We start from the raw sequence: 13,211 nt of genomic DNA on the forward strand, positions 1-13,211 counted from the left end.
ACATAATGGCCCCTACCTGTGGCTACTAAAAATGGTAATTGAAAAAAGTGAGGGATCAGTTTTAGAAGCCTATTAATTATGTATTTAAATAGTTTCAAATTGCAGAAAAATGTGTCTTTGGGATTTAGAAAATTAGATTACTCTTTCAGTGCTATTTCAGGTGTCTTCTTTTCAGAACTTCAGTTAAGGAAGGTGAAAAGTTGTCATTTCACTTTTTCTACCATTCCAGAGCCATCTTCTTTTCTTCCTGCTTTTTCTTTTCCATCACTATTTTATTTCTCCACTTTTCTCTTTACCTGATGCCAATAGTGATATTAATAATTGTTGGTCGGGTGCAGTGACTCACGCCTGTAATCCCAGCACTTTGGGAGCTAAGGGCAGGTGGATTGCTTGAGCTCGGGGGTTAGAGACCAGGCCTGGGCAATATGGTGAAACCCCATCTCTACCAAAAATACAAAAAATTAGCTGGACATGGTGGCACACACCTGTAGTCCCAACTATTTAGGAGGCTGAGGTGGGAGGATCACTTGAACCTGGGAGACAGAGGTTGCAGTGAGCTGAGATCACACCCCTGCACTCTAACCTGGGTGACAGAGTGAGACCCCATCTCAAAAATAATAATAATTGTTGCTTATTGAACAACTGTATGTTTACACGGTACTAAGTACTTTATCCCATTTAATCTCTCAAAACCCTGTGAAGTAGGTACTGTTATTAGCCCCACTCTACAGAGGAGAAAACTGAGGCACCACAAGGAAATTAGGTAACTCTAGGTTGCACAGCTAGGAACTGGTAGGGGAAGGGTTCAGATCTAAGCCATCTGTTCTAAGAGCCCAGGCTCTTAACTGTTTGCTGTCTGACCCAAAGTTCAGAGTGGTAAATGGTAGTGGAATAAAGACTAAGGATACTGCATTTGATTTAAAAAATAATAACAGTTATTTTTCTTCCCCCATCTTAACCCCCATTACTTTAATAATGGGTTTACTTCTCAGCGCTATTAATGAAAGAATTTAATAGAACAAGTACTGAGCTTGAGATTTCATGCTATCATTTCTAATCAGACACAGAATTTGTAACCAGTAATGACAAAAAATAGCAAATTGTGGATAACAAGGAGATGTTACAGCCTACTTAGCATCTTGGGTGGGGGGCAGTGACAGCTGGAGAGGGACAGTGGCCCCTGGAGTCAGCCTTCTATGGACTCTGATGGAGTCTGGCCAAGGGAAGGCCACACTCAGCCAACCATTTGGGGGTTCCAGGAGCAGGGACAACAGGGCAGCAGCTGTGAAAGCTTACACATCAGTGAGTGGGTGGGGAGGGTCCAGAACAGGCCAACAAGGGAGGGAGGCACCCCACTCCCACCCCCATGCAGACAGAAAGGAAAGGCCGGGCCAACAGTTTGTAGGACTAACTGACCCAACATCTAGCCCAAACCAAGCATTTGACACATAAGGAAGCTAGAAGACTGGCCTGAGATCCTAAGTCTAGTTAGAGGGAGACTAGAACTAGTCCAGGGTAACTTGGCCCTCATTCCAGGGATTTTTCTAGTATAAAATGAAAAAAAAAAAAAAAAAGACTCTTTTTTTGAGGAAATAGGAGAGAGGGAGCTTACACTGATGTGTAAGCTTTCACAGCTGCTGCCCTGTTGTCCCTGCTCCTGGAACCCCAAAATGGTTGGCTGAGTGTGGTCTTCCCTTGGCTTCCTAGAATTGACCTTAAGAAGATATCATTTTCAGTGTTGCCTTTAGTAATAAGACAAACCAATTTGCAGTGACTATTCCAGTGGCTGATTTCTTTAAGCACGAAGCATACCTTAGGGGTCTTCAAAGGAAGGCATGGTAGAAACCCCCTTACCTGACTAAATCAGGTCTGGTAATTAGTTGGTTAGTAGAAAAGTTGGTAAAAGCAGGAAAACATGCAAAAATATAAATATGTATGTAAATATGGTATTTTAACATATAAGCATACATTCATTTGACCATCTTTGGATGCAGAGTGAGACTTTTCCTCTGAGTTGGGCTCTTCAAACGAGTTCGCCATTGTTTTCTTTGCATCACTACAGTCATTCAGCAGCTTTGATTTTTAGTCTTAAGTTTCTTTAAAGTGGAATGAGACCTTAAAAACACATGTGCTTCAATCTGAGCACAGGATCCTTCCTCTTAATGATTTTTCTCAGTCTGTTTTGTTTTGTATTGCTCACATGGCAGTGATTTTCTTTTGCAAGTCATCTTCCCCAAGTCTTTCTTACATTCACTTTCATAGAAATAGCTCCCTTTCCTTTCACACTCGTATTTCATTATTTATGTGATTGGTGTTAAATTAAATGCATAATTAATAACAAACGGAATTAGCATAAAAAAGTTGGGTACAAACATAGGCAACTCTTGAGAAGCATAAAGTGCTGCTGCTGGTGGAAGCAGAAGGAAGATGGGTGAGTGAAAGGAAAACACTTTCAGTAATGATTTTTGGTGTGTTTGTGAGAGGGTTGGTTACTTTATTGGGTTGGTGAAATGAAAACTGGCCAAGTGATGTTAAAGGGAAAATTATTTGTAATGCTTGTTAAAGCATAGTCAGGGACCATCACAACAGGTGTAGGGACCACTGCAATTGGTTTTGCAGTAGAGAAGAGAGATCAGGCTCAACTCCTAATACAAAAAGGAAAAGTGTGAATTTAGAGCCAAGGACCAGGGTGGGAGAGTTAGTGAATAGAAAATTACCAAGAGGGATCTACTGCCATACCACCCTGAATGCACCCAGTCTCATCAGAAAATTACCAAGAGGAAACATCAGGGATAAAGGAGATTTTGGGTAAATTGACCTAACTGGATTGACAGACCAGGGTGATCAGACATTGCCTAGAGGATCTGATCAGATATTGAAGACAACCAGCCATCTAGAGTCGGCGGTTCACTGACTTGGTGGGATTCTTGCTAAAATTGGGCAATGCAGAAATGAACACAGAAGTCCATACTTCATAGTCTAGTTAAGAAGAGAGGTCCAAAGACTGGGGTTTGGTCAAGGAGAGATTGTGTGTCAGTGGGCCTCTATTGTAGACATACCTCAGATTTGTGGAAGAAACTCTACCTTTGGGAAAATAAATGCACCTACTTCTTGTGAAAGGAATAATAATATCTTAAAAAAATGAAGCATTATTTGACTAATAAAGCTTTATTTAATATGACAGTCCATATTATTATTTTCAACCATTTCCAGAAATGTCCTTTCATTCAGCAAAAATCTACTTTTATTTTTCTTTGACTCAAAAATTTTGTTTTAACCTAAGAAGATCTGCATATAAAAAGTAAGTTTGATTGTCACCTCATGGATATTATCAATTGTATGAGTCAATTCTCACACTGCTGTAAAGAAATACATGAGATGGACTAATTTATAAAGAAAAGAGGTTTAATTAGCTCACAGTTCTGCTTGTACGGGAAGCATGGCTAGGGAGGGCTCAGGAAACTTACAATCATGGTGGAAGGCAAAGGGGAAGCAGGCATGTCTTACATGTCTGGAACAGAAGGAAGAGAGAGAAGAGGGAGGTGCTACACACTTTTAAACAACCAGATCTCATGAGAACTCACTCACTATCACAAGAACAGAAAAGGAGAAATCCGCCCCCATGATCCAATCACCTCCTACCAGGCCCCACCTCCAACATTAGCGATTACAGTTTGACATGAGATCTGGGAAGGGACATAGACCCAAACCCTATCATTCTGCCTCTGGTCCCTTTCAAATATCATGTCCTTCTCACATTCAAAATACAATTATGCCTTCCCGACAGTCTCCCAAAATCTTAACTCATTCCAGCATTAACTCAAAAGTCCAAAGTCTCATCTGAGACAAGGCTAATCCCTGCCACCTATGAGCTCATAAAACCAAAAACAAGTTAGTTACTTCCAAGATACAATGGGGGTACAGACATCAGGTAAATACTGCCATTCCAAAACAGAAAAACCAGCCAAAAGAAATGGGCTACAGTTCCCTGCAAGTCCAAAACCCAGCAGGAGAGTCATTAAATATTAAAGCTCCAAAATAATCTCCTTTGACTCCATCCAGGTTTCAGATCCAGGTCACACTGATGAAAGAGATGGGCTCCAAAGGCCTTGGGCAGCTCCACCCCTGTGGCTCTGCAGGACTCAGCCCCCATAGCTGCTCTCAAGGGCTGGCATTGAGCACCTGTGGCTTTTCCAGGCACACAGTGCAAGCTGTTGGTGGATCTACCATTCTGGGGTCTGGAGAATGGTAGCCCTCTTGTCACAGCTCTACTAGGCAGTGGCCCAGTGGGGACTCTGTGTGGGATCTCCAACCCCACATTTCCCCTTTGCACTGCCCTAGTAGACGTTCTCCATGAACCTCTACTAGGAAGTAACCTGCACTAGAAGTGTCACTTCTGCAGCAGACTTCTACCTCAACATCCAGGCTTTTCCATACATCTTCTGAAATCTAGGCAGAGACTGCCAAGCCTCAGCTCTTGCACTCTGTACACCCATAGGCTTAACACCACATGGAAGTTGCCAAGGCTTACAGCTTGCACCCCCTGAAGCAGCAGCCTAAGTACCTGGGCCCCTTTGAGCCACGGCTGGAGGTGGAGCAGATGGGATGCAGGGAGCAGTGTCTCAAGGCTTCACAGGGCAGCAGAGCCCTGGGCCTGGCCCAGGCCCACAGAACCATTCTTCCCTCCTAGGCCTCCAGACCTTTGATGGAAGGGGATACCATGGAGGTCCCTGAAATGCCTTTGAGGCATTTTTCCCATTGTCTTGGCTATTAGCAATTGACTCTTCTTATGTAAATTTCTGCAGCCTGTTTTAATTCCTCCCCTGAAAATTAGTTTTTCTTTTCTAAAGTATAGCCAGGCTGCAAATTTTCCAAACTTTTACACTCTGCTTCCTTTTAAATATAAATTCCAGTTTCAGGTCATTTATTTGCTCATGCATATAAACATATGTGATATATATATATATAATATATATAATATAATATGTATTATGTATTTTATATATTATATGTTATATATAATATGTATATAAACATACATATATGTAAACATATACATATTCAGGTCATTTATTTGCTCAAGCATATAAACATACATGATATATATAATATAACTATAATAAAATATATATTATGTATTTTATATATTATATATTATGTATATAAACATATACATATATGTATGTAAACATATATGTATATAAACATATATATAATACATAATATATAACATATATATATTATATATATGAGGAAGAGTGGGAGGGAGCAAGGGATAAAAGACTACAAATATGGTGCAGTGTATACTGCTTGGGTAATGGGTGCACCAAAATCTCACGAATCACCACTGAAGAAGTTATTCATGTAACCAAATACCACCTATACCCCAATAACTTATGGAAAAATAAAAAGTAAAAAAAAAGAAGCTGTCGGGCCACATCTTGAATGCTTTGCTGCTTAGAAATTAGTTCCACCAGATATCCTAAGCCATCTCTCTCAAGTTCAAAGTTCCACAGATCCCTAGAGCAGGGCACAATGCCACCAGTCTCTTTGCTAAAGCATAGCAAGAGTGACCCTTGCTCCAGCTCCCAGTAAGTTCCTCATTTCCTGAGACCTTCTCAGCCTGGAATTCACTGTCCTTATTGAAATCAGAATTTTGGTCACAACCATTTTAAAAGCCTCTAGGAAGCTCCAAACTACCCCTCATCTTTCCATCTTCTTCTGAGCCCTCCAAACTGTTCAAACCTCTGCCCATTACCCAGTTCCAACACTGCTTCCCATTTTTAGGTGTCCTTATAGCAATGCCCCACTTCTTGGTGCCAATTTTCTGTATTAGTCCATTCTCACACTGTTATAAAGAAATGCCTGAGAATAGGTAACTTATAAAGAAAAGAGGTTTCATTGGCTCATAGTTCTTCAGGCTGTACAGGAAGCATGGCTGGGGAAGTCCTCAGGAAACTTACAATCATGGTGGAAGGCAAAGGGGAAGCAGGCAGGTCTTCTATGTCTGGAACAGAAGGCAGAGAGAGAATAAGAAGCAGGCACGTCTTACATGTCTAGAACAGAAGGAAGAGAAAAAAGGGGAAGGTACTACACACTTTTAAACAACCAGATCTTGTGAGAACTCATTCACTATCACAAGAAAAGCAAAAGGGAAATCTACCCCCATGGTCTAATCACCTCCCAGGCCCCACCTCCAACACTGGGAATTACAATTTGACATGAGATTTGGGCAGGGACACAGACCCAAACCTTATCATCAACGAATTCGGAATACCAATACAGAATGGTTTTCATTGAAAATCAGTTTATAAATAAATGGTGCAAGGAATTCTAGAGTAATGTATTAGCCATGGGTAGCTGAAGTACTTAAAACAATTTTTAAAAACTGAGGGGCTAAAAGTTGGTATGAGAAAAACACTATATATCATTTCCTAAAGTTGTTCTGTTGTGTTTAAATATGGTTTAAAATGGTGTTGAGGGAAAAGACATGTCCCCTTAGGGATTGTCAGAAAGAATCAAAAGCAGCTTAGCAAAGAGACAGAAATGTAAATGTGATATTTATCAGGGGAAATGAGGGTATGATTAGATAAAATGGAACCAGCCTTCATGTCAGAAAATACCTTAATGAGGAAGCCATATTTGAGGCCTTTGTGTCGTCTTCTGAAAGACTAACAACCTGGACTGATCAGGAATGGCCTTCACCAGCACTATGATAGGAAGAGTAGGTTGAGTTTATTTCTCAGGTCAGGTTCAACCTGAAAGCCCAGCTGAATTAAAGTCTTCACTAAATTCATGAAAGGATACAAGAGTCACAGCCTGGCCTTTTTTAACATTGCTCTCCTGGAATTGAATGGAAAGTCAGCTTCTAGTTCTGTGGAAGGCAGGTCCTAGGGGAGGTGAGCAACTTCTAATTCCACAGCTCCTGCTTGCCCTTTTGAGAGCTCCAGCTCATCTAGCAGGTCTTGCCTGTTTCACATCTTTGGAATTAAAATACTCTGTAGCCTTCATCTCCTCCCCTCAAACATGGATTAAATAAATACAAACTTTATGTTAAAAATGTATTAGAAAGGTTGTCTGTTTTATTGGAAAGCATCCTCAGATTCTAAGGTGTGCACAGATCACTTGGGGGTCTTATTCAAATGCAGACTTTGAGTCAGTGGGTTTGGAGTAGAGTCTGAGAGTCTACATTTCCGGTAAGCTCCCCAGGGCAGGGGAGCAGGGACTGGTGTTACTGGTTCAGGGGTCATATTTTGAGAAGTGAGGATCTAAAAGACATGATTTCAAGTTCTGGCTTCTGACAATCTCAATTTTCTCACTTGTAAAACGAGGGGCTTTGGATGAAGATACGTTTTAAGTCTGCCCTTCTGCAGCATTTCAAGGCGCAGAGAGCAGAGAAGGCTGGCGATTGTTTGATCTCTGCTTAATCTCTGCTCTGAGTTTTCAAGGACTCCCCGTTATAACACTGTTATAGGTAGAGAGGTAGAGAGGAAAAGTGAATGCAAACAGGGAAGGAAGTACAGTTTGTGTCTGACAATCCCAGAGTGGTTACAATTATTCACCTGATGCCTTTGCCAACATTTAAAGCTTTGTCTGGCTTTAATTAGATCACACGATCCACAAATGAATGTTCTAATTGTGCTGTGTTTGTCTCCAATAAGCTGTTGGGTAGGATTAATTCTTTCCACAGAATGCCCAACGGAACAGTTCACTTTTCAATACAAATTAAGTGTAGTCACAAAAGATTACTAGCTTTAGATCTTAAAAATATTGTTAAACAGTGCAAGTGAAGACACAGTTTGATATGACATTTTTTATACTAACCGTGTCAGTCATCGAGGAATTTAATACCATCTTGAAATATTTCTTATCCTTCAGATTCCCCTCTGTTGTTCTCTTGTTAGTGAAATCTTCCCAGAGGCCACGTGAGAATTAGTGGCCACCTCCTGCCCCTCTGCTCCCATTTACACTGCTGTTGGGGTGCACACCACATGGTTAGGCTTGGGCTCATTTAGTTTTGTATCCGTTTGTGTCCTCTGAATTACGAGCTCCTTAAGCCATCCTGACAGAGTAGGAAGAAAATTTGGATGACTTGGAGCACAGGTACATGAGTTTACACTTCTGCATTGTTTTGTTCTGATCCTATGATCCCAGGAGGCCATGGATGTTTCACTGCCTTCGTTTTTGATAAGCCACTTTCCCCAGACCGTAAATCCCGTACTCTCAGGGGTCTGAAAGTCCAAATGCCTTCAGGGAAAGGGTGGTAGGAGGAATGCAGAAAGCAGTGGATGGTGAGAGTCTAGGGCGCAGTAGGAATCTTGGTTAACCTGCCTTGCCCCGAGATCTCAGACGCACTTTCTTTAAACACAGCAGGGTTGCGCTCAAGCAGAAATTAACACCCAACTAAAGACCTTGCTTCACATCACCTAGTTTCCGGTTTGCACATAGCAGGGGTTCCCAAGTTGAGCTTAGCGGGAAGAACAATGGCAATATTCAAAATAATTAATAACAAGGATAGCCAGGGAATCAAAAGAACATGTTTATAGCTCTAAGTATTACCCTGTAGCATCAGGTTTTAACCCCTTAGTTGCTGGATCAAGGGAAAGTCCAGGACTTCCCAGTGGAAGGGCCAGGGCAGTTGAGCCTGGTGAAATAGAATATCAGTCCTGAGAAAGACCCCCAGGCTTTAGTCAGAGAAACATCTTTTCACAACCCTGGCTAGCCACTTACTCTCCGTGAGATCAAGTTGAATAATCTGTCTGAGCCTTAGTTTTCTCATCTGTAAAATGGCTTAATAATACTCACTTTGTGGGACTGTGGTGAGGACTAAGTGAACCAACATATGGAATGTTCCTGAAAGGCCTGGCACAAGCAGATGCTCACTCAGTGAAAGTAGTACCAGGCACTGTTGTTTACTATTATCATTAAAAGATAATAAGTGGTTATTGATTGAATGCAGACAGCTTGTCTCTCTGTTACTCATTCTTTCTGTAGTCAGATAATTCAGGTGGACCACAAGAGATCTTGGTTTACTATTGCCATCAAGGTGGCTTACCCCAGGGCTCAGGGGCTGGGTGTGGGCAGTTCTGAAGGACATAAGGAGAAAGGGATGGGGGAGGCTTTGTTCCCTGGGCTGGAGCTATATGAAAGACTCCCAAGTCTTTAGATCACAGCATCCACAGGCCACTCCTGATCTATAAAAGCTCACTTTCTGATTTGTAGGCATTTTAAAAGACACAGATATTCTTATAAAGTTTCTTAGCTAGTGGTTATCTTCTGAGAGGCATGAGTGGCAAACTTGAGCCTCTTATGCTATAAATAAGAGATCTGCTACATAGGCATTTCCCTGGGTCAATCCCTCTGCTTTTGGAATCCCTCGCACTGCACTGATACATTCTCTAAATTGTCTCCAGGACACGCACTGGGTCTCATGATATGAGGAATCTCTATTGAGAAGGATGATCTGTCTATAGTCAGCACCACAGTACAGAGAAAAATATACCCTCCCCACGCAGGCAAAGGTTGACCACCCTATTCTCTTTAGTAACCCAGTCTAAATAAAGGCAGCTTTTATTTTGTCTTATTTTACAATTGCTCTCAACATTCACCATTCACTATAGCTGAGTGTACTCAGCTATCTGCAAAACAGCATCCCTGCATTATTGATGTGAGGGTCATGAGAGCTTGCCAAGTGTTTTTTTTCCATATTGCTTCTTTAACTGTGTATTTACCAAACTAATTTGAGGGTACATGTTCAACTAGGATAGTTCCCAAACTAATCTAAAGCAATAAATAAACTAATTTTTTTTTACATTTTTGCTTAAATGCTACAGAGTATCTTGAATGTGCCTTTTAAAATGATTCTTGGATGAAGCATCAGAAAAAGTAGAAATGGATAAAAGATAAAGTAGCAGTTTTTTTAGTGCCACATCCAGATATAACAAACCTTCATGTGTTATTTATGCCATCTTTCCTAGACATTTTTCACCCTTGTAGAAACCCTCTTGAACTAACATTTGCCACGTGGAATATTATTTCATCCTGAGAAAGATTTCGGACAGGGCCTGTGGCAAGTCTGGTTTTCTATTTTTTGTTGTTGTTGTTTTGTTTTTCTTTTTACTCTTTTCTTTTTTTCTTTTTTCCTCAGATACAATATGACCACATGGTTTATTCAGGTGAAGAAATTCTTAATCATCATTGGCAAAAGTCTGTTTTTTTAGAAGAAAGTAAATTAGAAAATTCAAGTACATACTCACAATAACTCCAAGAGGAACATCTATCCAACTCTGGATTTTCCATTTGTTTCCCTTAGTGATCAAAGCCAACCATGATAAGTTTAATATTTCCCATCACACTAAAGCTCTTTTCCTTCTCTTTAACCTCCTGACTCCAAAAAAGAATCTTCTCTTATGGGCAGAGTTAGAAACTATTTTAAAATTAACTCATATAATCTCTAAACTCACCTTTTCTAACTCCCATAAAAGCAAGGGCTTCTAGGATGGACCACAGAGAAAGAACCCATGGAATCCTCTAGAGGGGTCTTGAGAGTCTGTCATTGGCCCAGGTCATTGGCTACAGGCAGAGATTTGAAGCAGTCTGGAGGATCCACTGTGGCCTGGAAGCCCTTGACTTGGTCTCCCATCTTGGCCCTGCCATGGTGCTAGGCTGGGCATTTGGACAAAAGGTAACTTAACTGTGGGTCACATGCAAGGATGATTCTGTATGGTGAGTTCTTATGCCTGCCTGCTCTGTACGCATCCCCACAAAAACGGGCTGAACATGACCATTTGGTCTTTTTGTGCATGCGATGGTAAAGGAAATGACTTCTCATCAGCTCATGCAATTGGTCACGGCTGACGGTAGTCCACAGAGCTTACTTTTCAACTTGAAAACTGATTACTATGTCCTGAAGATTATATTTTTAAAGGAAATTTTCCCCATGCAAAATGCTGGAATGTATTTTGTTCCTTGTTCACTTGCTGTTACATGTGTCATTGACTCCCAATCTCTGATGTGTTTCTCTGTTTTCTGTGTGTTGCAGGCAGCATAGTGTACCTCGGGATGATGGTGGGGGCGTTCTTCTGGGGAGGACTGGCAGACAAAGTGGGAAGGAAACAGTCTCTTCTGATTTGCATGTCTGTCAACGGATTCTTTGCCTTCCTTTCTTCATTTGTCCAAGGTTATGGCTTCTTTCTCTTCTGTCGCTTACTTTCTGGATTCGGGTAAGGTTTTCTCCTTCATATTTTATAGTAATGTGTTTATTCTTCATAATTGAACACATTCTCCACTCTAGAGAACCTTATTAGGAGGAAATTATCCCTTCACACATCTCCCTCCACATCCTCATGTCAGCCCTGGAAGCCACAATGCTGGTTCTTAGAAATGTAATTATCAACCTTTAAATACAGGAGCGAAGGGAACACACACCTATGTTTTCATAGCTGATTATTACTTCTAGAAGATGGGTATTGTTTTAAATGGAATGCCATTTCTGTGGTAGAACACATTCATACATATATGCTGCTTCTGAAAATTTAACGTAAGTAGGAAATAGCTCTTGTCCTACCTGTTATGAACTAATTAAAGGTTTGAACCGTTCAAGCATGCTCTTAAATTCAGGATTAGAGTGTCTCAAATAAATTCTGTTTTATTGATCTATGTTAACTTGGCATATTTAACTTGGTAGAAAGCCTCCTTGAGACATAATTTTTAGTTAGTTCCTGACTTCTGTCGAATTAACGGAAGTTGCACTATTACCCAAATGCAGTGGCATAGTGTAGCTGATGGTGAAGTCATTTTCTTTAAAGAGCTTAAAGCACTTATTACTATACTGAATGAATTCATAAGCACAGAAAAACCTAATAGTTCAATAAGGAATATATGAGAAACTTTGCTTCAATAAGAAAGAAAATAGTAAAAATATAAAATTTTTGTAATGAATGGGTACTAGACTTAATGCCTGGGTGACAAAATAATCTGTATAACAAACCCCCACGACACAAGTTTACCTCTATAACAAACTTGCACATGTACCCCTGAACTTAAAAGTTTATATATATATATATATATATATATATATATATATATATACACATACACACACACATACACACACACACATATATATGTATAATTTTGATTCATAATTGAGAACTTAGAGACTTTTTTCAAGATACCTAACACAATGAATCTGTAGAAATAATATACAAATTTAAAAACTAAATGAAGAAAGTGAGGGCAATGGGGCTGGGTTATAAACTTTAAACAACCGTTGTGGTTGTTGATTATACACACCACAACCTACAAAGCAGAATACAGTTTTGTGAAAAGAGGTCAGAGGACTATAGCATGTCTTTCTTAATTATGTATAGTAGCATTTCCCATAGCTCCTCATATGCTACATTCTGCATGCAGTGAGCACTTAGCAAATACTTGAGTAGCTTGCACACATTTTAGGAGCTTTTCTTAGAGTGAAGACAGTGCATTTCAGTAAACCAAGATGGCTGGAGAGTTTGGGAAAGTGTAAAATATTTTGTTCCTGGGGGAAAAAAAAATGTTCAGAATCAGTCATTTGCTTTGTAGCAATGGAGAAAGGGGAGAGGAAGCTTTTTCTCCACAGGGGAGCCCCTTGGTGCTCAGTTTCTGAGATTGGCTACATACGCTGCTAACTTGGAGATGGATTTTGGATCATGGACTCACAGGGTTTCAGCAGACCTAAATGTTGAATGATTGAATGATTGAATGAAATGAATGAATGAAGAACAGATGTTATTTGGGACTGTTTGTTAAAGGACCTTCTCAGTGAGTAGGTCCATAGGATAAGACATTCTTGCCACCAGGAAGGGCCAAGCTTCCTTCTCCCTTTTGTTATCTATGTAATACCACTAGCCTGTCAAGAGAAAACTAACAGCATAGGTGCTGAATTTTCCAGTCCTTTCAGTTTGCAATCTTTTTTGGGAAATTTAAGCAATATCCAAAGACCCAAAAGTACATGACTGTGGTCAAATTATTGTGGCAATTTTAATTGCCAATCTGGATTGTGACATGGTCATCCCAACAGGCTGTAGAGAAAAAGGTCCATTGTGGTGGCTGCAAAATACTCCAAACCAATGGACTGTCCAGAAGCAAATTCAAGGGCAACATAAAAGCAGAGACAACTTAGATGTATTCTTGATATCATCCTCATTCCTGTTGCAGACAAATCATTTTTC

General features: G+C 40.3%; 1 protein-coding gene and 1 non-coding gene across 3 annotated transcripts in view; one reads left to right on the forward strand and one right to left on the reverse strand.

Annotated features, from left to right (window-relative positions):
- SV2C (synaptic vesicle glycoprotein 2C) overlaps positions 1–13,211 on the forward strand; it is a 272,270-nt gene that overhangs the window by 102,396 nt on the left and 156,663 nt on the right. For both annotated transcript variants that reach the window (XM_025388314.1, XM_025388313.1), the window contains exon 3: positions 11,042–11,222. In XM_025388314.1, the coding sequence (XP_025244099.1) occupies positions 11,042–11,222 (181 nt within the window). The remainder of the gene's footprint in view (positions 1–11,041; positions 11,223–13,211) is intronic.
- On the reverse strand, positions 10,139–10,203 carry LOC112627229. The gene has a single exon (XR_003120080.1). It is a non-coding gene; the product is annotated as a small nucleolar RNA SNORD36 (small nucleolar RNA).

This window comes from Theropithecus gelada, chromosome 6 (assembly GCF_003255815.1).
Source record: "Theropithecus gelada isolate Dixy chromosome 6, Tgel_1.0, whole genome shotgun sequence".
NCBI lineage: Eukaryota > Metazoa > Chordata > Mammalia > Primates > Cercopithecidae > Theropithecus > Theropithecus gelada.